This window comes from Bidens hawaiensis, unplaced genomic scaffold (genome assembly GCF_021521415.1).
Source record: "Bidens hawaiensis isolate Kalapana, Puna unplaced genomic scaffold, B.hawaiensis_p1.1 tig00001792_1, whole genome shotgun sequence".
In the NCBI taxonomy this organism is placed as follows: Eukaryota; Viridiplantae; Streptophyta; class Magnoliopsida; order Asterales; family Asteraceae; genus Bidens; species Bidens hawaiensis.
In genome coordinates this window covers 1,015,722-1,041,317 of record NW_027491100.1, presented here as the reverse complement: position 1 = coordinate 1,041,317, position 25,596 = coordinate 1,015,722, and the positions used below count along the sequence as shown (strand labels likewise).

Sequence of the window (25,596 nt, the reverse complement as noted above, 5' to 3'; positions counted from 1 at the left end):
AGCTGTCAATAACTAATTACCTTCTAGAAGATTTACCGAGATGCTTTCTTGGGCAATACATGATCCTTTGGCCAATCAGCCAATAACACCTGGCAAGGTCGCTATAACCGTGCACATGGCCAATATTTTCCCATTAACCAATGATAAAGAGACACGTGTCCAGGTTGTTATACATGCACATGCAACGTATAAACTGAACCAATCACATAAGGACACGCGTCCAGACGGTTATGCAGGTATCTTCTTAAGGGACAGCTGGCCCAACCACCTTCCCACACCCTTCGGCTATAAATACCCTCTCAATCATCATGAGGTATTCATTCACTCACCTACATTCTGACTACACTTAGTCCATTTACTTCAGTACTTTCTTCATAACAAACGTTACTGATTCTCACGCCGGAGGGTGGTTACAGGAAGACCCCCCCCCCCCCTCTTGTCCTTCCTGTAACGAGACTCACGATGTCTGTTTTATAATTAAAACATGTTTCTTAGATATATAAGTTATACCTCAACTTGTTAACAAGCCATATACAACTTACCATAACACATTTACAATGTGCAAGCCCGTTTACAATGTGTCAGTTATTTACAAATTACAACACATTTAGCATCTTTACAACTTGATTACAACTCATTTATAAGTGTTACCAACCTGACAATAACTTGCCATTTGTTTAACCCGTTTATCTAAGGGTCGAGTTTATGTTTCATGATCTCAAGCATGTTCAAGTTATTAAAAAACACATTTGGCAAATATGAGTTTTACATAATCCGAACCCACTAACCTCACAATACAAACCATCTCCAAAAGAGGTTAAAAAAGTTGTGTTAGCCAAGGCCGAAGTAGACGTAAATCCAATTTTGCTATGATTTTATGGACCTGATGTTGCCCAGCCTGTTTTTAACTTTAATAAATGAAAATTCATGGATCCGTCACTGCTCTCAAGAATAGTGAATTGAGTTGAGGGGCTGTTCACCAAGGGTTAAGTAGCTTGTTCATATGAAGGTGAACATGACACAAAGGTGAGATCCTTATAGCAGCGGAAGACTACTATGGTTAATTAGAGATGCACTAAGTAGCGTAAGTCTGAAACTTGTTGCCAAAAACTCGACTCTATATATGGAAAGATCTAAAGAAATGTGGCACGACGCCATGACCCGAGGTGTAATCCCTCGCATTAGTTCATTTCCTAAGGTTTACATGGTGAACCTTCAAACAAATGCGCTGAATATGCAAAAACTCATGACTAGAAGAAACAAAGTGACTATGAAATGAGCAGGTTGCGGTATACTAAAACCTAGGGTAAAAAAAAGGAAAAAGAAATAGAGAAACCATGCTACTCGATACGATGATTACTTACACCGAGAAACCAGTTATACCTTCTACGTACCAACAGAGTGTGAAGCCATGGGTCCTTGAGTCGTGCTTAAACCTAAACGAACATAGTATATACACACGAAGACCAACTATCACTACAAGAAAAGAGGCTTCTCTCGACAGGAGCTATATCGACGACACTGTGTCGTCGAGTCAAGATAGTCGAGGATATATCGACGCCTTATCCTCTTTTATAATTAAAATACAGAATGAAAATGGTTATCGTAGCCTCTTAATTTACCTAAAAGCCCATAAAACTAAACATTAAAAAATGGAAATGATTTGGCGAATTAGAACAAGGGCAAACCTTATTGGGCTTGTCGTATAACGGCCCCTGGGACCGGGCTGAATAGTGGGCCGGGACTAACTTGGGCCCAGTGGGTGTGTGCAACAATCAGATAATTATTTAATTGCAACAATAATAATTTAAATGCATGAATATATAATAACTTAATTTAAAAGATTGTACACAATAAAAGTAAAGTTGGAAGACTTCCAACTTGTTTACAAGGTGGGCCCGTTTAACTCGTCCCTCTTTTTAGCTAAACTTTACAATTTGACCCGTTTAAGATAACATACGACCCAAAGCGACTGAATGTAGCATGTATATAGATAACATATAGTCATAGAGATGAAGATCTTAAATAACTCATAGAGATGAAGATCTTAAATGATTCAGGTCCACGAATCCAGCAAGCACTGCTCGGTTTCGTTCTTTAACCTTTGTCTGATACAAAACTCTGCAAAATTCAATTTAATAATACGTCAAAACGAACAAGTAATGCAGCAATTTCAACCCATTTACCTAAAAATCTGGATTTGGATTATAATTTATTTCTAACAAGTCAATAGATTCAAATTAAAAAAGATTAGAAGAGATTGGTATAAAACATTAATAATTTCTAAACTTCAAAAAGTATGAACAAAAACACGTTGGTGGATCAACCCGACCCGACCCGACCCGACCCATTTTTTCTATCATATAGCCCGTTTTGAGCCATTATGCCAGTAGGCAAAATGTGATATGGACATGAAGTATAGTTAGCCAAATAATTGAATAAATGATGTCTGGTACAGTTGTCAAAAGCTGTTCACGAGCCAAGGAAAGCCCGGGCTCGATCTCGAACTAAAACGAGCCGCTCAGATCAGGTCGTTTATTTCAACAAGCTGAAAGTTCGAACTTGAGCCCGGCTCGTATAAAGCTCAAGCCAACTCGCGGCTAGTCTAGCCGGCTTGTTAATTTTTTAAAATTTCTTTTACACATTAATATATAAAGAAAAAAAAATCTAACACAATACAAAATTTATAAAATTACATGTACTATTTTTGTTTTCTTTTCAATTTTTTTAAAGATGAGAGACAGATTCAAAATATCATATGTAATAATTTTGTTTTCTTTCAATATTTTTAAAGTATTATATTATACATATTAAAATATTTGGGGTTTAGAAGTGAGCCAGTTATCGAGAGAGCCATGGGCCGAACCAACCCTGACCTCGTCTATGAACCGAGCCAGTTCAGCTCGGCTCATTTACAAACGAGCTTTAAAGCCGAGCTTTGTTTTCAACGGAGCCACAAGCTTTTTTAAGAACCCTAATTTTGGCCCGTTAATAGATTAAAAGAATATATAATAATACCTGGAGCCTACAAGCCACATCTCAGTGATTAATGTTTCACCTGGGTAAACATGCAACAGAAACCGACCCGAAATGGCTTTCACAAGGTTTGCATCTCCATTGCAGATGGTTCTGATGATAGCCCGCACAGCAAACCCGAGGGTGCACAGCCCGTGAAGTATTGGACGTGAAAACCTTCACATTAATAGTAGTAGTTGGTTTAAAACTTTAAATATTAGTTGTCTCCATAAAACCAGAAAATAGTACTAAAAAAACTGATGAATCAATAAAAAAAAATAGCTAAAGGAAACAGGTCAAAGTTCGGTTTTGACTTGACCCGTAACCCAAGCAAACTATTTTTCCACCTCTAAAATATATAAATATATCAGAAAATGAAACATGTCAGCAGCCAACGAGCATACCCTGCCACCTCGGCAATCTTAGGATCTGAATGCAAAGGGTTGTAATCACCCGAGAGCCTGTAAAGCAATGCCTGCAAGGGTATCATGAGGATTTAGCATCAACTTAAATAGTTAAAATTACCTGAGCACTAAATGATGAAAATACCATTATCATTTAAAAACAATATTTTAAGTCAAATATCGGCTTTGCAAACCTGTGCTGGTTGGGTACATTCCTCGTGCACTACAAAGGGTCGAGTTTTTGGAATTTTTGAAGATGTTTGGTTCTTTGGGTACTTGGAGAAAGAATATGGTTCAGATGATTTTGAAAAGCCACCAGCACCCCTCAAATAAACCGTTGTTCTGCTTTCAAAGAAAAATAAAAGATTAAATGAATAAATAAGCATTTGTCAAACTGACTACTGATCACAAGTACACACGATCAATTCCTTATCAAAACCCTAAACAGTTTCTTTCTTTTCAGTAATGAGTTCTGAAAATAGTTAGTGTTAAATATCGTTAGAATTTGTCAACAAGTTAACTTCTATGACTGTAAACGAACCGAACGTTCAGTGAACCGTTTGGCGAGAAGTTCGTTTATTTAATAAACAAACGAACATGAACACATGTCTCATTTGTTCATTTATGTCCCTGACCATTCGTTTAATTAAATTCATTTATGTTCGTTTGTTTACGTTCATTTACGTCTGTTGATGTATTCATCTAAATTTTTAGGACCATTTACGTCTGTTGATGTATTCATCTAAATTCATCTAAATTTTTACGTCTGTTGATGTATTCATCTAAATTTTTAGGACCATTTAATAACTATTTAACGCCCTGCTTGCGGTGCACGCATATAATGTATATATGTGTGAACCCTCGGGTGGGCAAAAGAAAAATTGCACTAACTTTGACGTTATTTTACTAATCTCATGAAAATAACGTTAAAAGTGGCGGAAGGTTAATCAGGCATCATGTGGTGGCGTTGATAGCCGAAAGACAAGGGCACATGCACCAATCAGCCGGTGTCCCGATGATTGAGTGCTATGTGCCTTATGTCCAAGGCTTGATGCAAAACTACTATCGAGCCGGGGGTCTCACCGGAAGCAGCCTCTCTATCCCTATGGGATAGAGGTAAGGCTGTCTACATCTTACCCTCCTCAGACCCTACCATAGCATTGCTATTGGTGGGATATACTGAGTACGATGATGATGATGATGATGATGATGATGATTTAATAACTATTTAGGACCAAGGCATTGTTCACATTATTTAAACTCATTTTAGCTGAGTAATGTTAGTATGTTTACGAATGAAATAAACGAATGCAAACATCTTCATTTTCTTAACAAACGAACAAGAACAAGAAAACTCTGTTTGTTTGCGATAATTTGTTCGCTTAAAGTTAAACGAACAAACCCAAACACGCACTGCTCGTTTGATCCATTTACAAGCCTACTAATATCTTTTAATAAAGCAACTTATGAGCTTTTGTACATTTTGAATACACTTTAGGCGACTTTTGACCAATTTCACCCGTTTTCATTTATGATAAGTTTTCTACATTTACTCGTTTGATAAAAAAAATAAAAAACAAAACAACCCATTTCATAAATGGGTCGAAAACGCCACCTCTGTGGTCATCAATAGGGGTGGCAATCTTGACCCATGGGTTGAATGGGTTGTATCAAAATGTATAAGATGGGTCGGAATGGGTCAAACTAAAAAAAGAAAATGATTGAAACGGGTCAAAACGGGTTGACATTTCTCGGGTTTTTTTTTCTTTTTTCATGGAACGAGAAAAATGGAGGAAACTTTTTGGTATTTTTACTTTTTAAGTTTTTGATTTATATTTCGAGTTATAATTTTTTAATTATTTTTTTTGAATTTTTCTGTGAGGGGTTTTGAAATGTGTCAAATGGGTTGAGATTTCAAAAACCCTCCCAAAAACTTAAAAAAAATGATTAAAAAATTATAACTCGAAATATAAATCAATCAATCAATCAATCATACCCCGTGAAGTCCCACCAACAGCAAAGCTATAAGTAGGGTCTTGGGAGGGTGGAATCACGCACACCGTACCTCTATCCAAAGGGATAAAGAGGTGGCTTCTAGAGAGACCCTCAGCTCTAAAGTACATATGTATAAAGCAATACAAATGATATCAAAGTTCAACAGTAATATAAAATTCTAATAGTAATAATAACTGAGACCACTCAACCAATCTCATCCACTTGAAAATTCGTGTAAAAGTTGCTAATTCTGCTTTCTAATAGAGTCGTTAGTTCAGCAGCTCTCGGAGAGAATTCCATGATTCTATTTATTTTGGATATAAGGGGGAATACCGCTTTCAATTTCAAAGAGCTCTATTTTCGCTATTCTTATAGATCAGATTCGAGCTTGTACTACTAGAACTAGGAGTTGAGATAGCGCGCGGAACACCAACACAATCCTTTGTTAAATGTCTGCGAGCTCCTTCTTCTTTCGTGAAAGCATACGAGTCGTTATGTTAAGCATCTAATCCTAGTCTTTATGTTCTCTGTGTTAGAGGAGTTAGATGTTCCTCATGTTGAACAGTCTGACATCAACTTGTTAGGACCTGAGTCGCTATGCGAACACTTAACACAAGACTGAAATCAAGCTAGAGTGGTTTATGAATCAGTCATCAAGGATCTTAGCCAAACGGTGACCGGCTACGTAAGCACTTTGGGCGCAGGTTTCTCGATCGGACTTGACGAATTGTCATAAAGACATCACTCTGCTTTATATATATATTATATATATAATTGGATTCTAAAATAAGATTCAATGAATTAGAAGCATTCGCAGTTTTCAGTTCGTTTGTCATCATCTTTTCTCCTCATCGCTAGCCTGTTTCCAAGAGGGGGAAGAGAAGGTCTTTCAAGTTGGAGAGCATATGAGATTTCTCCATCGCAGCATTGCATCTATCGACTGAACAAAGTAACTTTCGAAATGGACTGGGAAGGAATGCGAATAGGTATTTCAATTGTTGGACTAAATGAATAGGCAAGGAAGGCAAGGCACTTGACTGAAAGGTCCTACCCGACTCATACTTAGGACAGGCTTAGCTCTAGCTATCTAAAATGAAGAAATTGTACAAGGGAACAAAGTAACTTCTCAAAGGGCGAAGGCGTAGTATCGATTACTTGTGTTGGACTACCTTTATAGGATAGATTTGATATACTGTTAGGTTTTGGTTGGGCTGCTTGGTACGGAATTCACTGAGATTGACTTTAGATATCGCATTTCCGATATAGCATTTACTGTTCGATATTTCCGGTATGTAATTGACTCGTATATAAAGAAAGAAAGTCTTTCATTTCCTAGTTCGATATTCCAGATATTCCATTAGAATGACTGATGTTGGACTAGCTGACTCCCTAAGCTTTGCCGTATTGCATTAGAAAGTGGGGAATTCCTTCGTCTTTGGTATGCGAATTTCAAGCTGCTACTGCTCCGATAGCTGCTTTAGAACCTAACTTTTTTTTACTTCTAGGGTTTGCTGGTTCTAAAACCTGTCTCCCCCTTTTTTTGAGGAAGTAAGGAAGTGGATAAACCTTATAACCCTGTTGGAGTTGGAGCCAGCTAATCCCTCTATCAATCTAACCCCGCGAGCAAGGAAACTAGCAAAGCAAGTCATAGTAATAACAATAATAATAATAATACTATATATATGTAAAGAAAATACCATTATGGTGTGTGACCAAAATAAGGAAAATAGAAGCCCTAAGGTATTCATTTCTCCCTAAAAATCCTTAACTTTAATTCTACTTCTTCAAGAATTCCTATCCTCAACCATGTCCTCGGAGATGTTTAGGTCTATCAAATCATGCCTAATCCTCTCGTCCCAAGTCAATTTAGGTCGTCCTCTACCCCTCCTCCCCTCTATAGTAATGCTTTCTATGGATCTAACGGGATTCGTCGTCTGTCTTCTCTTCACATGTCCAAACCATCTCAATCTCCACTCTCTTATCTTGTCTGCTATGTTCGCTACCCCTAATCTCTCCCGAAACACGTTTGTTATTCGGTCTAACCTTGTGTGCCCACACATCCAACGTAGCATTCTCATTTCTGCTACCTCCATCTTCCGCACTTGTGCCTTCTTGATGGCCCAACAATCTGCTCCGTATAGCATTGCAGGTCTAACTGCAATCCTATAAAATTTTCCCTTTAGTTTAGTTGGGAAACTTTTGTCGCACAATATACCCGTGGCTGCTTTCCATCTACACCATCCTACCTGAACTCGATGGGTCACATCACTGTCTAATTCCCCATCACTCTGAACAAATGAACCTAGATACTTGAACTTCTTTACCTGCGGAACCACCTGCCCTTCAAGGGTGATCTGTGCGTCCTCATTGTCATTTACCCCACCAAAATCACAGTGAAGGTACTCCGTCTTAGAGCGACTAATCCTTAAACCTTTTGTCTCTAAGGTTGTTCGCCACTCCTCAAGCCTCATGTTTAGATCTTGTTTAAATATAAATCAAAAACTTAAAAAGTAAAAATACCAAAAAGTTTTTTCCGTTTTTCTCGTTTCATAAAAAAAAAGAAAAAAAACCCGAGAAATGTCAACCCGTTTTGACCCGTTTCAATCATTTTCTATTTTTAGTTTGACCCATTCTGACCCATCTTATATATTTTGACTCATCATTTAACGTATGCTAACCTGTTCATGCATAATCGCTCGCCAGTCTCTTTTTCATAACTCACAACTTCAATATCAAGAATAGTAGCTTTACCTATAAAAAACAAATACCAAGTAATTCTTGCTTATCAAGTTATAGCTTTATTTATGGCATTAGAAGTGAAAAACCATTGAAAATTCTCGAAACTCTTAACTACTTCTATCAAGGGTTATATATTATTCGGGTAATTAACATTGTTCGCCCCATAAAAAATGTTAAAATTTTCGATTCAATATACACTTTAACTTTGACAGCGCGTAACTGGTTTCTCATCATCTGGTAAAAGGTACCAACTCATCATCTGCCATGTCATCATTTGACGCCTTTATCAAAAATTTAAAATTTCAAGGAATAAAATTTTCAGATTGTAATAAGCGAGACCAAACCTTTATCATGCAATCCAGCAATGCTTGACTTGTTCTGCAACTGAAAGTGTAAGAACAATAAACGAAATCAACAACAAAAAGAAAACACAATTGCAATAAATTAACTATTATTTACTACTGAAGGGTCAAAGTAAGAAATTTTAATAATATAGATAGAACAGGAACATGCCATGCATAGGCCTGTAAACGAACCGAGGGTTCAGTGAACAGTTTGTGAACTGTCCAGCAGGAATTCGTTTATGTTTCTTTAACTTATAAGCGAACGGGCATGAACACGTGTCTTATTCGTTTTTTTATGTTCTTGAATGTTTGTTTATTTAATTCGTTTATGTTTGTTCATTTACATTCATTTATGTTCATTCGTTAACGTTAACATAAGCATTTAACATTTTTTGGCCCGTTACAACTTAGTTTAGTTTTAGTACTTTTAACTGGTTTTAGCTAAGTTATGCTCATTCATTTATGTTCAATTATGCTCGTTCGTTTACGTTCGTGAACTGTTCATTTACATTGTTAACGAATGAAGTCATGACCATAAACTAATACAATTATACAAACATATCGTTTTCTTGACGAGTGAACATAGCAAATATGTTCATTTTCATCACAAACAAACATGCAACTTCCCACCTAAACTAGTAATAATTTGTCCATTCCTATCAGAAATCAATAGCCTTATTTTGAAAAACACAAGAAAAATAAAAAGGCAACACTTAGCATGAAGAAATTGTGAAACAGATTCTTACCACACAATTAGAAGGTAACGGCTTGTAGATCTCAATATATTGCTGTCCATGTAAAAGAAGTCGCGGATCAAACCTGAGTCATTTAATAATATAATTTGAAAACTTACTAAGAAAAGGCCTTATCAATTAAGAGCAGCTGAGCAAATATAAAAATTTTGAAATAAGTTATATACTAACAATATACTTCAATCACTTACGTGAATCCCGGCAACGCGCTTAGTTGTGAAGTAAGTCCAATAGAAAATAATGCAGCAAATGTTGGAAATACCTACAAACGATGTCGCGACACCAAATAATTTAAATCAATATCTTTTATATGGAAATGGTGTAAAACTACCGATATAACTGAACCCAATCGGTTAACCGATGGGTCGTGTTGACTTTTTTCGAAAACGAAACTAGCGTGTCAGTTACGGTTATTCTCTTTTCCAGAACCGAGAAAACCAAACCAACCCATGATTTAGTAAACCATGGTTAACTGACCTGACCCACTAACTTAAACCGGTCAAAAGCAAAGATTTAGTAAAAGTTTTACAAATGTGAAATGGTAAAGATCAAATTATTCAAGCTCTAATGTGTAGTGGTTATAAAATTTCGAGCCCAAACTTACAGGCCCAATTACATTGTTTTGGGCTATTTTAGTCAGACCCAAACATTTCAAGACCAATTCTAGTTCATGGTTAACCAACCCATAACCGAACCAGATCAACTTGTAAAACTGAATAACCATAACCGGTCGGTTATCATTCTCCCGTTAACCAATAGTTCAATAACTGACCCAAACAAACTCATACACACCCCTAGCAATTGTAATCATATTTGACACGCTGTTTATTTAGAAAATAAGACTTATCCAAATTGTAGCACCTTGATGGGCTGCTATAAGTATAGGTTTTACAGTCATAGTAATATTATTGGAAGACTTAAAAATAAGATATATTAAACATGTAGAACCTTGACGGATTGTTGACCATCTTCATGGTACACATATTTGAGCTCCTTATCATCCAATGCATCTTTAGCACATGCTCCAATTCCAAGGGCGTATAAAGCAACATCTCTGTTTCAGATACAGTTTTAAGAAATTGGTGTGTTAAACCAGTTGAAAGTGTTAAAGCAAAACAAATATGACAAAATGTTTCTAAAATCAAATCTTACCTTTCAGTATAGGTATGTGACACCTGCAATAAATAAAATGAAACTAAATTAAACCAAACATAGTTTTCAATCTATACTTACCTACAAGAGTGACAACAAAAAAGAGAGAGAGGATATGTGTGAGTGTATACAAAAGTGATAGTTGGCATATCTACAAATTTCTATTCAAAACATGATTTCCAATGTATTTGTAGAATACAAACATAGATTATGACAGCCAAATACCAGGAATAAAGAAGATATTTCTACTAGTCTACTAATTATGAGTCAGAAATATATGCAAATTACAAATACAAGCCACATACATATACTCTTAGATCTACTGATCCTGTTACTAATTTCCTTGATTTAGTTTATTTGCATTATTGCATATACCTCTGCTACTTGAAATTATGAACACTTCAATGGCATTGAGAGTTTTGGCAAACTCTAAATGTTGAACTAATATAAAAATAGATTAAATAAGTGTAAAATAAGTAATTTCTTCTACCATTTGATAACTAGTTTTGTACCTTTATTGAAACTGGTTATTTGACTTTTTGAAATTAGATAATCATGAAAAGAAATTAGTTACCAGTGGATCAAAACTGAAGTGGCAATGATCATTTAACCACTTCTAAAACCCACAGTCAAAACACCTAGGCCTGTAAACGAACACGAACAAGGGCATGTTCATGTCCGTTCATTTAATTATAAGTTTATAACCAAACAGGAACATATAACTGAACAAATTTTTTTGTTCATGTTCGCTCTTTAAGAAAATGGGTTGTTTGTGTTGGTTCAGGTTCGTTCGTTTAAAACCTAAACGAACAGTTTACGAGCGTAAATGAACTTAAAAAAGAAACTTAAAAGGAACATAACTGAACAAACATACACGAAAACAACTAAACATAATTGACCAAACATAAACGAACACAAAGGAACAAGTCTGAAAACTAACTAAGTAAATATATATATACATATAATTAAACAAGTCCCTTTAATGTTTATATTTATATAAATATAACTACTTATGTATTTATTAAAAATTTAACGAACATAAACGGACTTTCATGAACATAAATGAACAAACAAATGCTCATTCTTTTAGCTAAATGAACAAAAACAATGTTCATGTTCGTTTGTTTATTTTACAAACAAACTTCCAGCCGAACAGTTCACGAATGTGCGGTTCGTTTACAGGCGAAACACCCCTGATTTGACATGACTATGGTCTATAATCCTACACTACATGATGTATACATCCAAAATTGAAAACTAACATCTGCATTTTAGGATGAACTGAAGATCATGATATGAAATCATTCCATTTAATTTCCTAAAATTCGAATAGCAACCTTTTCTATAAAATTCAGTTCATATTTCTAACCTAGATATGTATCACTAACAATAGAACCAACGAATTTCAAAACAAACACAAATTTGAAGATGATTACAACAGCTAGGGGTGCAACCGAGCCCGAGTCTCAAATAAAGCTCGCTTAGTAATTGAGCCCGAGCTCGAGCCTTGTATGGGAAGCTCTTTAGGCTCGTCGAGCCTTAACGAGCCTTGTGTACTTTTAAGTTTTACGTCTTTTGGGTTTCTATGTATTAATTTCACACCGCACAGGCTATCAATAACGAGTTCTTAATAGCAGTCATCCAATCGATAACTAGTTTCCTATGTTTTAACACAACATGTATAACATATAAACATAGAAACAAACAGGATTATCTCCTACTTTCAATACATTTAGCAGTTTAGTTAGATGCTAGAACCCAAGCCATTGTAGTCTCTGGTTCTCCAAGTTTATCAACATATGAAACTTCTTGTAAAATCATCTCTCTTTTCTCCCAACCAAGGTTGCAAAAGTTGTTAGGCAGACCTTGGGCAGCGAACTGGGGAGTTGGGAATACTCGGACATGGTAAATATAAAGAAAATTAATTTTTGGATATTGTATATATAATATATCATAAGTTTTACTAATATTTATAATAAAATACATGAATATCAATATAAATAAAAAAATACATTTTAAATACTATAATATTCTATAAATTGAATCATTAATTAAAAAGTGATATTCATTTTTTAATATTATAGACATAGGAATTATGTTATACTTTTTTTAAGTCAAAACTGGACCAAGTTAAAATGTATAGAGCCGCTCCCAACTAGATACTAACTAACTACCTGAAATAATTATAAACATGGGAGAACCTTCTTTATTGCCCCCCAAGGGTCGGTTATGAAAATTTTATAAGGATTGAGTCCGTCGCCCCTTGCGTTTTCGTGCGACCTTCGTCACTAATTATAAACTAATAGCATGATAGTTAATCTAGATTAGTTACTAACTAACTAATTACCCGAGCTTTACCTTGTTTAAGGTGCCAGTACCACACGAGCTCGGGCCAAGCTTAGCCTAGTTTTATAGTTTTTTTCAAAATAATTAAAATCGCGTATATAAATCAAGCTTAAAAACAACTCACAAGCCAACAAAGAGAGCTCAAACGATCTGAAGAAAAACATGTTACAGATAACATATACAAGCATAGCAGTAAGTAAGTAAGTAAGTAAGTAAGTAAGTAAGTAAGTAAGGTAGGAGCAAATGAAATTTAGGTACCTCTGGAAATTGGTGATTGATTACAAGCTCTGGATTCATGATTGATCGAAGAAACAAACTGCAATCGAAAGTGAAATTGATGAACCGGATGGATTACATATAATAATAATAATAATAATAATAATAATAATAATATTAATATTAATATTAAGAGTAACTAACCGGAATTAGGTATCGGTTTGTACGTAAAAACAATATCATCCACTTAACTGACGCCTAAACGCGCGTAACTGGTGGCGACAAGTATGAAGCAAAGATGAAATGTACAGTAATTTCAAAACCCAGTCCATTTTGACGGGCATGTTCCGACCAGAAAATGTTTAATCCGAAGCCCGATTTGACATAAACTCTTTCGATCTAAACTCATCCCGACATGAACTAAAGTAACCCTTTTTGTATTAACTTGTTCCAATCCTAGCCCGTTCTAACACCATTAGCTGAAAATGCTCGACCCGTTGTCGGTAATAACTGATCACGTAACATGTTAGTTTTTTAAAAATTAATTAACTATAGCAATACTATACTCAAATTAAAGAGAACAAAATGCTCGTTTTTATGGTGTAATTGATTAGAAAAAATATTAACGTGTGAAAAAGTTACGGCCGTTAAAAAACCGTTGGGTATGTGGTTTATAATTAGGGGGAAATGTGTAACTATTTAATATATTAACAAAACCTTATTGAAGTTGAATGACCATTATTGTATATTATTTTGGAATAAGCAAAAGACTATTTTACCCCTAAATTCTTATATGCAACAACAGTGATACATTTTAAAATTTAAGAGGTTACTCACTCATATATTATATATAATATAGATATATATAGATAAAAAACAAAGCTTGGTGCCACAAACCTTTTAAGCTGCTCACTATTTCCACTTAAGCTTTTATTTGTTTTGAGTGGATAACCAATATGTTGATATGTCATACTATTAGGGTGTGTTCGATTCACAGAATTCGTGAAATTTAAAGGAATCTGAATTAAAATCTCATGACATGGCGTGCTTGTTTCGTTAGAATTGAAATCTTAATTTCATTTTGGTGTGTTTGGTTCAAAGAATTGGAATTGGAATTCAATTCCTTCAAATTCCTTTAAATAGAACGATTTCAAATCCTTCCAAAATGTGGAGGAATTCAAGTAAATTCATTGAAATCTTATCTAGAGTTTTTTTTTAACGAGGACTACGAATAAAACATTTTAGCCTTTTAGATTTTTTGTTTTTAATATATATTTTGAGTTATGTATTTTTTATTTTTATTTTTGAATATTTTTAAGGGGTTTATTATTTTAACGGAAAACCCATTAAAATTCAAAAAAAAATAATAAAAAAATCATAACGCAAAATATAAATAAAAAACAAAAATGCTTTCGTCGTTATCGTTGTTAATAAAAAAAAACTCTTTGATTTCTATTCATTTGTTAAACCAACACATTAAGAATGTATTTGGATTTCAATTCCCCTCAATTTCAATTCCTATTGGAATGTTCAGATTCCAAATCCAATTCCTTCAAATTCCAATTTCAATTTCATTTCATTCCATGAAACGAACGCGCCCTTAATCTATTTCATCGGCCAACTGATCTATTTGGTTAGCCCTTGTTTTAAAACTAAATCATTTTCTTAAATACCCAAACAAATGGATCAGTTGACTGACGGAATAGGTCACTCGGCCGACAAAGTAGATCAACAGAATGACATATTTTTGTTTGGAGGATAAGTGTCAAGATATTGTTGATTCCATAACGTCGGAACGCAAAATTAAACGGTTGGTCTAACTGTTTTTAAAATGACCATTTTGAGTATTTTTAGAATTTGGTCCTAGTTAAGGAGTGTTAAGTAATTTTATAAAAGTTAAATTGATGAACCTATTTATATAAAATAAAAATTAAAAATTAAAGTGTGTTGTTTATATAACATTTAACCGATGTAGTATAACTAAGTTGTTATCCCGTGTGTTGCGCTAACTGAAACAACATAAAAGTCCTCCAAGCCACGAACATTTATACCATATCCCAAATATCAAATGCAGATAGACGTCAACAAAATAGAAATCATAACAAAGATCATGTACCCAATAAGATTCAAATGTAATAAACTGTAGTTGCATCTTACATCTCTCAAGTTTAGCATAAAGCGAAATATATTTAAGATTTTCATGTGGTTCATGGTTTCCTGTGTGCATTTTAGAATCTTCAAAACAAATTTCTCTTACGTTTGATGTGGACTTGTGAATCAGGCACACTAAAAGAAGACTTATGAAGAGCCTACCTGGAAATTGGGCTCTTTAAGCCGGGTCACAACCCATTAAGTGAAGAACATGATGCCTAGCCCAAGAAAAGAGGCCCAAAGACAAAGGGTACAATAAAATAAAAGACCAAGTCAAAGGGGTCAGAAGTTACTGTGCACCTGACTTGGGGGAGGCCCCAAGGCACGCATGCTCCTGGAGGCGAGACAATATCCAGCGAATAAAAGGAGGCCAGCTACAGCCCCAGGGAGGAAGAGAAGAAGCCAAAGGATAAAGAAATGTAAAGCCTAGCCCAATGGTATACAGTGCACTCCATACAAGAGCCTGAGTCAACAACTGACCTGTCCCTATCAACCTGAGCGTTGCACAGAACTGAAGCTGACATACTCCTGAAGCAAAGAAAGTGTCCAGCGGATAATAGCTAGCCCTCTGCCAAAGTCAGGAGGAAGAAGAAAAACTAGTGGACAATAGATAGAACCCTAGGAGTAATGGTCTAGGGAAAGATTCCTCTGGGACCCTATATATGTGTACATTCTTTCTGTAATATGTATGCACTAGATGAATAGAACCCTAGGAGTAATGATCTACACATGTTCAGGTTTCAAATATCCTAAATCTTTAAAGCACATTATGCTAGTCGCATACTTGCTATAACAATATTTTTTTTACTTTAATATATTATATGAGTAATAAAAACTATTCAAAGTCATTATTGAAGCTTTAAACCTAATCCACATCAAAATCGTTTTCTTTTAAAGAGTCATAAGTCAAAAGGGAAATATGAAAGGAAGCAAACTTCGTCCATGTTTCTTTACAAACAAAGGAAAAACTTTAAGTGATGATAAAATATTGATAAGTCTAATAAGAAAAATCTTTTAACAAAAGAAAAAAATATGAGTGTCTATCATGGGCTCTACAAAGAGCTTCAAGCATCCTATAGCATATTTTTAAGTTATTATTAATAGTGCATAGAAATATGTGAAAGTAACATTAAAACCTAGGTGAAGCTGTTTATAAGTTCTTTTTCATAAAATTAGGTTTTTGGGTGTTAGACTTAATGATCAAACATCCTTTACGGAAGTTCTAAAATTCTTAATATTATATTATTATATATTGTGGCACTATAAAAGTGTGTATGGTAAAATAGGAAAAAAATGATAATAATAAAAAGGTTGAAAAGCATGACCACATGGGTATTCAGAAAGTAAGAAAAGTGACATGACAGCTCATAGGAATAAAACTAGGGGCAAACCCCTAATGCTCACTTTACATTACAAGTTTTTAACATTTTTGATTTATAACCATTTCATAAAAGAAAGGGTAAGTAAATAGATAAAAATGTTGATGCTAAAGGAAAAATATTATATATTTGGATATTAAAGTAATACAAGCTAATGATACAAAATGATTAGAAACAATTTTCGAATTAACAATCATTTTCTGTTTAAAAGTCATGAAATAAAGTTGTACCAACTTTTACGTGTTATATGACTTATATTGCATACTCAAACCCCCCCCCCCCCATACGGGAGACAATTCTTGAGTTTGTTGCGCATGAAATCTTGAGACGAATTTGAGAAACAGCCTATACATATTCGAATGTATTTTTTCAAGAAGGAAGAATCCCTCATGAGGGACCACGATTTTTCTCCTAAGGTTGGGAATAAACCCCATCTAAACAGCAAAGGGTATGAAAAGTCCATTCCCTAAAGAGGGAAGCCGTATCATTATTCTTCGTTGACCAACTTGGGTAAACAGGACAAGAACCAAATTATTTGGCATAATATAAGACCCATAGGCAATGAAGGATGTTTCAGATATGGAAAGTAACTTTAAAAAGTGTTATTTTATTAGTACCGTAACCGCAAGATTTTAAAGAAACAAGCTTCGCAAACATCACATCGCAAGAGCTTATCCAAAGAAGAAGAAGCTCCTTCCAGGGGATAGGGTGGTTAAGAAAGGTCCATTCCATAAAGAGGAAGAGCCTCCATCAGCAACACTTAACATTTCAAAAGCCCCATACTGAACAATTGCTCCGGAGCCAACCCTGTTACAAAAGAATTCCTCCAAAAGGAGGTCCCTTACGAGACCATCTTCTCATAATGAAGTTTCTTACTAAAAATTCTCTTTTGAACAAAACCCCTTACAAAATAATTCGCCCAGAACGAGGCCCCTTACGGGCCCATCTCCTCATAATGATGCTTCATCCAAAACAATCCCTTACCACAAACACTCCTCCCAGACAATCCATACTGAAGCCCCATACCATATTAGAAGAATCCTTTCCAAAAAAGAAGATCCCTTTCCAAGATTTTTCTCTCAAGAAGAATATCCCCCGTCCAATGAAGAAGGTATTGGAAAAGTCCCTTCTAGGAGTAAGGAAAGCCTTTTACAGCAACACTTCATGTTTCAAGAGTTTTCCTTTTGAAGAGAAGAGTCCCCTTCCAAATGGTGATAAGGTCGCTATAGAAGGAAAAAGCCTTATGTAGCAACACTTTACATTCCAAGAATTTCCATGAAGAAGAAACTTCCATATCTGTATTTTCTTTCATAAGAAGGGAATGGGCTCCCCTCCATTAGCCCTTTCCATTTTCCTTCATGTGTAAGATTTCTAGCATTTAATAAAACTAATTATGCTTTTATATTTATGACTAACACATATAATGGGTCGATCATTACTTATATTTCCCCCAGATGGGATAAAGCCCTCTTTAAGAGGCATAATACTTATAATGCCCCCAGATGTGATAAAGCCCTCTTTAAAAGGCATATAAGTTATAATGCCCCCATATGGGATAAAGAGGCATAATACTTATAATGCCCCCATATGGGATAAAGCCCTCTTTAAGAGGTATAATACTTATAATGCCCCCATATGGGATAAAGCTCTCTTTAAGAGGCACGAAACTTATAATTCCCCCAGATGGGAAAATGACATTATTTTCCTTCACGAGTGTGAAGGGAAGGCCCGGCTGAGGGGCTTGGATCCATATACAAAAATAGCCCAATCCATGAGGCCCAATACTTATAATTTCACCAGAGGAAAATGGCGCATTCTAAAAGGCTTAGAGTTTACATCCCCCGGAGTGGGATATGGCCCCTAATAGAGGGCTCACGACTTATATGTTTCCCACTAAACGGGACACCATACATATACGCCCCTAACATCTTTAACTTGATTGTTTATAATAACGGCAAGACCTTGCAGAGGAAACATGTATAAAGAATTTGAATCATCATACTTAATGTCACGGGATTGATATATTTTCAACAGATATTGTCACGCTGAAATTGTTTATATCATCGTTTCTATGGCCAATACTAATAAACCAAGAACAACATGATCATTGTTAGAGCTTGTTAATTGGCTACTAACAACCTTTGCAGGGTTATTCAATAATTAAAAAGAGATTACTGATGCGTGCGCGTGTGGTGTATAATATGGAAGGATGAGATGATTTGCTTTTGCACAAGATCGTGTTTTATATTTATAAAAGTGATTTCTACAAAGACTAAACACACACAAAATAGGCAAGTGTACCTATCGTATATGTAGAATAGTATTGGTAAGAACCAAGTATCGATCCGTGGATACAAATGTTTCTAATAATAAATCGTTGTTTTACTTTAATCGGATGTTTTAATCATTTTGGGGCTAATTTTTGAGCTTTTTATAAAATATAAATACTTATATATAATATATAGGTGACCAAGACAAGAAATTCTAAACGAGTTGTTCAATTATGTGAAGGTTACCATCTAAGATCAAGAATCCACTCCATTTTAGCATTGATAATTAATATATAAACATGCGGTAGACTTGCCGTAATAATATGTGATAGATAGCTTCTTAAGCCTTAAGTGAGCATCTTTGGCACGAAGGAGGTAGCATGCGCATTTTAAAGTCTATCCTTTCCTAATGTCATGCCACCTCAATAATGTCAATTTAAGTTGGCAAGTAGTTTCGTAAAGTAGAAAGATTAGGATTGACTTCGATTTCTCAAATACCAATTCTAACAACTTCGGGTGGTTGTAGTTAACTCACACAACCTCCCCTTGGTTGATTTATGTAGGTTATAATTACACATTCCATTAACATATGACTTGTTTAACTAATTTGATATCCTAAGCAAAGCCATTTTCGGATTACCAAGGTTTAGAGAAATACATCTAAACTTATATCTCATCATTTCTAAGTACAATATAAGGATCCATGTTTCGATAATGTATAAAAGTATTTCTATCTTTCAAGAACATGAATCGATCATGAACGATTGCCAATAGAATTGACAACCACCAACTATGAATTAGTGATTTAAGATGGTGAAACATTTCTCATCAAAATATAATTGTAATATAACCATGTACTTTACTAGACTAACCCACATGTTTTATATAATCATCAAGAAAAACAAAGCTTCTTCATAGATTTTAGATGGTAAAAGGAGTTTAGCTCATAATGAGCATGATGATAAACATTAAGATGAATGATGATAACAAATACATGATTAAACTTAGAACAATCTTACCAAATGTAGATGAGTCTTCCTTCTTAATGATGGTGATGATAGATGATGATGATTGATGGTGATGACCTCCAAGCCTTCAAACTCTTCACTAAATCTTCAATGTGGGTGTTAGTGTGTGTTTTTATAAGAGAGAATCAGATAGAAATCTTTTCAAGGCACACTCTTTAAATGGCAAAAGAGCCTCTATTTATAGGCAATCTGGAGTGTGAAGCACGGCCCCGTGCTTAGTGGGCACGCCCCCGTGCATTTTTATGACATGTGCCAGATTTATTTTGTCGTTTCTGGAAGGTAGGTACGGCCCCGTGCTTTTTAGTGACATGTGCTAATTCTTTATGTCGTTTCTGAAAGGTAAGCACGGCCCCGTGCTTCCTGAGGCACACTCCCGTGCTTTTTAGTGACATATGCTATTTCTTTTTGTCGTTTCTGAGAGGTAAGCTTGGATTCACCTGAAAATACATTTTAACATGATAAGTAGTTATTTTAACTATATTATACGATAGAAGTTACAGTTTTTAGAGATTATTTGATGCTAAAAAGATGTATATTTTTATATACATCAAACATCCCCACACTTGAACCTTGCTTGTCCTCAAGCAAGCTACTTATAAATATTCTCTAAAAATAGCAAGTCAGGACCATAGCTTAAACATCCCCTAAAAGAGTTCCAAGAAAATGAGAACAAAATAATCAACCTTAAATCATAAGAATATATGAAGTGATATATAAAAAGGCGATTTGTTTTTATGAGCTTCAGTTTATGCAAAACGTCACGTTCTCACAATGTTCACTCACTCTCGGTTTTATATCTGATCATACCTGTGATGTATGTATGTGAACACTCTTAGTCAAGATGTAACCTGTGAAAATAAGCTTGTAACAAGTTCAAATATCCATCTTTGTGAAGGGTTGCATAGATTAGAAGGAAATATGGGTTGGTTTTGGGTAGGGATTTGGTATTTGGTGGTGGTTCAAGGGTTTTAGGTTAATGAGGATGGTAAATACAACTTCTGCTGATTGTCGGGAGTATTAAGATGTCTTCAATGGTTAGCTCCTTTCTCCCGATTGCTATATGTATATATATATATGTATATATATATATTACTAGTGACTCTTTTAAGGTCAGATCGTCAAGACCAGTTTTGTCGAGGATGCGGATCAGTTCTTCCTCAATCCTGCTCTGAACATAACTTCCAACTCTAATTGATCGTTCGGCTTTGAGCCTAATAGCCCCCACCCTCATTAGTTCGGTATATTCATGTGAGACTGAGTTTGACTTTTTCTACATCTTCTTTCGTGGGATCAGTTTCCGTATCCTAAGCATCGTTCATATATTTTTGCTCTTCTTTTCATTGCGCTTTTGGAAACTCCACAAAATGGTGGACTTTGTTCGTCTTGGCGCCACTTTTTCTTCACCTCATTGCTAAAGAGAAAGATTCTCTCCCTAAGTTCTGGAGGCAACCTAGGTTTTGTGAAGTGTATGCAGCAAAAGAAATTGAAATAGAAATAATGCATTTCCAGTTCTTTAGGGTCTGCCAGTAAAAGACCAGTGTTGTATTTTACCGGTGAGAGGGATAAAGTGGTATGGTAAGGTTTTGTAAGGTTTTTGGTTTTGTGATTTAAAGAATGGTTCGATGGGATTGTGACAATATTACCTTCTTCCTTATACAACGCTTCGTGCGGTCTTGAAATGAATAATTGCGACAAGTTCTAAATCACACGAAACATGTGACTCACTCAAAGCTTCCGAAAAAAATATTTATATGGCATGAGGTTTATCTCACAGTAACGGAGGAATTGGGTATAAACGCCATATTTTGCATAAATTTCTTCTTAATATTACAAAACTTCTTTTTACTTTTTCACTTTTTGGTTATAATATATTTGCAGTTGGTTATTTGCAAAAAATTTTCTTGGATATGCTTTTGGTTTTGTTATAAAAATAGTCTTTGTTTGCTACAAAAATTTAGTTTATTATAGAATCTTTATAATTAGTTGAGCAAGCAATTGGTCAAGTAATTCCCCTCCCCACACTTGAATCTCACATTGTCTTCAATGTGAAAAGATTCATAAAAAGATTCATGATAAAATACATATGAAGTATGGTGGGTAAAATTGAAAGAAACTTCCCTACGGGCCAACGAAATTTCGACAGAGTGTCCTCTGTTTTTCGTCCGTTTTCCTGTAGTGTACCTAAATAATAAAACTGCGAACAACCAACAAACATTCAAAGCATAATAATACTGAAAATTTTAATTATTATTTTTATTATTATTATTATTATTATTTATTTTTATTTTTATTTTTATTTACAATGCTAAGTTTAATCAGGGTCTTGGCCAGACCCTACTTCCAATTTGTTCATTAGTTCTGGTGGAGGATTAATACCTCTGGGACGGTCTCGAATGGTCCATCGATGTATGGTTTTAATCGATGTCCGTTAACTTTGAACTTGTGTCCATCAGAATTTGAAATCTCTATTGCCCCATAGTCAAAAACTGATTCAACTATGTGTTGACCTGTCTAACGAGATTTCAATTTTCCTGGGAAAAGACGTAAGCGTGTGTTATATAACAGTACACGGTCGCCAACTTGAAATTTCTTGTTTCCTTTTAAATGGGTGTCGTGTAAACGTTTAGTCTTTTCTTTGTAACACCAGGAATTTTCATATGCCAGTGCTCTTAGTTCTTCGAGCTCTTGAATTTGATCTTATCAGTTTTTACCGGCGGACATTAGATCAAAATTCACTGCTCTCAGAGCCCAATACGCTTTGTGTTTTAGTTCTACGGGTATATGACATGCCTTCCCATAAACAAGTTTGAATAGTGTTGTTCCTATGGGGGTTTTGTATGCCGTCCCAAGGGCCCACAAAGGGTCATCTAACTTTTCTGCCCAATTTTTGCGATTCATTCCTAGAGTTCTTTCTAAAATCCTCTTGATTCCTCGATTTGAGACTTCTACTTGCCCACTGGTCTGAGGGTGATATGGTGTTGCCAGTCGGTGGTGAACTCCATATCATGCTAAGACTTTGTCCATTAGGGCATTGCATAAGTGGGTACCTCCGTCGCTTATTAGGGCTTTCGGAGTACCGAATCGTGAAAATAACTTTTTTAGAAATCGTACAACTACTCGAGCATCATTAGTGGGAAGATCTTGAGCTTCTACCCATTTAAACACGTAGTCGACTGCTACTAGGATGTACTTATTTCCGAATGAGTTAGGAAAAGGGCCCATGAAATCTATTCCCCATACATCAAAGACCTCACAAAATTGAATACCCTTTTGAGCCATCTCATTCTTGGCTGAGATGTTCCCGGCTCTTTGACAAGCATCACATGCTTGGATCAAAGCATGTGTGTCTTTATATATGGTGGGCCAGAAGAATCCTGCATCAAACACTTTTCTGACCGTAGTGGCGGTACCGTGGTGCCCACCAGTAGGCCCTTCATGACAGTGTTTAAGAATATCTAAGGCCTCCTTTCCCGCTATACACCTACGAACAACCTGATCGGCCCCTATCCTAAACTAGTATGGATCTTCCCAGAAGTAGAACTTAAGGTCGGAGAAGAATTTCTTCCGTTGTTGATGAGTTAGCCCTTTTCTTAGGATTCTACAAGCCAGATAGTTTGCGAAGTCGGCAAACCAAGGACTTTCATCCTTTTTCCTGCATGAATGCTTGGATATGCATGAGAATTTCGTGCGAAAAATTATCACCAATAATTTCTTTGTGAAGTTCTTCTGAAGCTGGGCATTCTAAGCGTGAAAGATGGTCTACGGCTACATTCTCTGCTCCCTTTTTGTCTTTGACTTCTATGTCGAATTCTTGGAGTAGTAGAATCCATCTTATAAGTCTAGGTTTGACATCCTGCTTGTTGAAGAAGTAACGTATGGCGGCATGGTCGGTGTAAACTATGGTTTTGGAAAGAACTAGGTAGGATCTAAACTTTTCAAAGGCGAAAACTACTGCTAATAACTCTTTTTCTGTTGTGGTGTAGTTTTCTTGTGCATCATTAAGAGTTTTACTAGCATAGTAGATTGGGTGAAAGTGTTTATCTTTGCGTTGTCCGAGTACGGCTCCAACTGCAAAGTCACTTGCATCGCACATGATCTCGAATGGAAGGGTCCAATCTGGTGTATTCATGATTGGTGCGTTGACAAGTTTGTGTTTTAATATGTTGAATGATTCAGCACATTCTTCGGATAAGACGAATGGTGCATCTTTCTCCAGAAGTTTGGTCATAGGTCTAGAGATTTTTGAAAAGTCTTTTATGAAGCGGCGGTAGAAACCTGCGTGACCTAAAAAAACTTCTAATGGCTCTGACTGAAGTTGGTGGTGGAAGTTTGGATATGGTTTCTATTTTGGCCCTATCAACTTCTAGTCTGTCTTGGGATATCTTGTGACCTAGAACAATGCCTTTCTTTACCATAAAGTGGCATTTTTCCCAGTTGAGCACTAGATTTACTTCTTCACACCTAGTTAACATCTTGTCTAGGTTTTTTAAACAATGATCGAAGGAGTCTCCGAAGACTGAGAAGTCGTCCATGAAAACTTCCATAGAGTGCTCGATCATTTCATGAAATATGGCCACCATGCAACGTTGGAAGGTGGCTGGAGCATTACATAGTCCAAATGGCATTCTTCGGTAGACGAAGGTTCCATATGGACATGTAAAGGTGGTTTTCTCCTGATCTTCAGGAGCAATGGGAATTTGGAAATATCCGGAAAATCCGTCAAGAAAACAGTAGAACATATTTCCAGATTATCGTTCAAGCATTTGATCGATGAAAGGAAGTGGAAAATGATCTTTTCTTGTGGCGTCATTAAGCTTCCGGTAATCAATGCAAACCCGCCAGCCTGTGATGGTTCTCATTGGTATCAGCTCGCCCTTTTCGTTCATTACGACCGTCATTCTTCCCTTCTTGGGTACTACTTGAACGGGACTTACCCAAGGTGAATCCGAGATCGGGTAGATTAATCCGGCATCAATCAGTTTGATTACTTCCTTCTTCACCACATCTTGCATGTTGGGATTGAGACGTCTTTGATATTGGACCACGGGTTTGTATTTTTCCTCCATGAGAATTTTGTGAGTACAGAAGGAGGGACTGATGCCCTTAATATCCATGATCTTCCATGCGATAGCCTTCTTATGGTTTTTGAGAACCTTAAGAAGTTCGTCTTTCTCTTCTTTAGAAAGGTGAGATGAAATAATTACTGGGAGTTGAGAGTCTTTTTCTAGAAAGGCGTATTCGAGATGGTTTGGTAGTTCTTTTAATTCTAAGGCTGGTGGTTCTTCAATTGAAGGTTTTGATTTTTCATTACATTCAGTGATCTCATATACTACTTCTGATGCTTCCTGATAGTTATTGGCAGTATTGAGATTATCGTTTTCTAATTTGTGTTTGGTAATAGTGTCAGTTAAGATTTGTGTTTCTAATGAGGTATTAATGGAATATTTCCGCATATAGAAACTCACGATACAATCGATGATGTCGACACAGTATAACGTGTCATCGTGATGTTGAGGATATTGCATGGATTTTCCTATGTCAAAAGTGACTGCCTCGTCATTGACCCTGAGAGTGAGTTTGCCGGTGCAAACATCAATAATAGCCTTTGCGGTGGCTAAAAAGGGTTTTCCTAAAATCAGATGTACACTTTTGTCTTCCTCCATGTCTAGAACCACAAAATCTACTGGGAAAACAAACTTGTCAATTTTGACAATCATGTTTTCAACAATGCCCCGAGGATATTTAACGGATGGGTCAGCTAACTGAATGCTCATGCGGGTGGGTTTTGGTTATCCTATCCCTAGT

General features: G+C 35.7%; 1 protein-coding gene across 2 annotated transcripts; it reads right to left on the bottom strand.

Moving 5' to 3' along the window:
• Positions 1–1,791: 1,791 nt before the first annotated feature.
• LOC143597524 (enoyl-CoA hydratase 2, peroxisomal-like) lies at positions 1,792–13,188 on the bottom strand. Of its 2 annotated transcripts, none has more exons than XM_077076013.1 (12): positions 13,168–13,188; positions 13,006–13,063; positions 10,402–10,424; positions 10,198–10,303; positions 9,441–9,511; positions 9,244–9,316; positions 8,498–8,537; positions 8,093–8,165; positions 3,614–3,761; positions 3,420–3,490; positions 3,019–3,192; positions 1,792–2,121 (listed from the first exon to the last, which is right to left on the bottom strand). In XM_077076013.1, exons 2-12 carry the CDS (start codon positions 13,042–13,044, stop codon positions 2,031–2,033), a joined length of 909 nt encoding a protein of 302 aa, XP_076932128.1. In that variant the 5' UTR covers positions 13,045–13,063; positions 13,168–13,188; the 3' UTR covers positions 1,792–2,030. The 2 variants fall into 2 exon arrangements, with proteins under 2 accessions (XP_076932128.1, XP_076932125.1); XM_077076010.1 differs by having other exon boundaries at positions 13,006–13,123; positions 13,163–13,180.
• Positions 13,189–25,596: the final 12,408 nt, after the last annotated feature.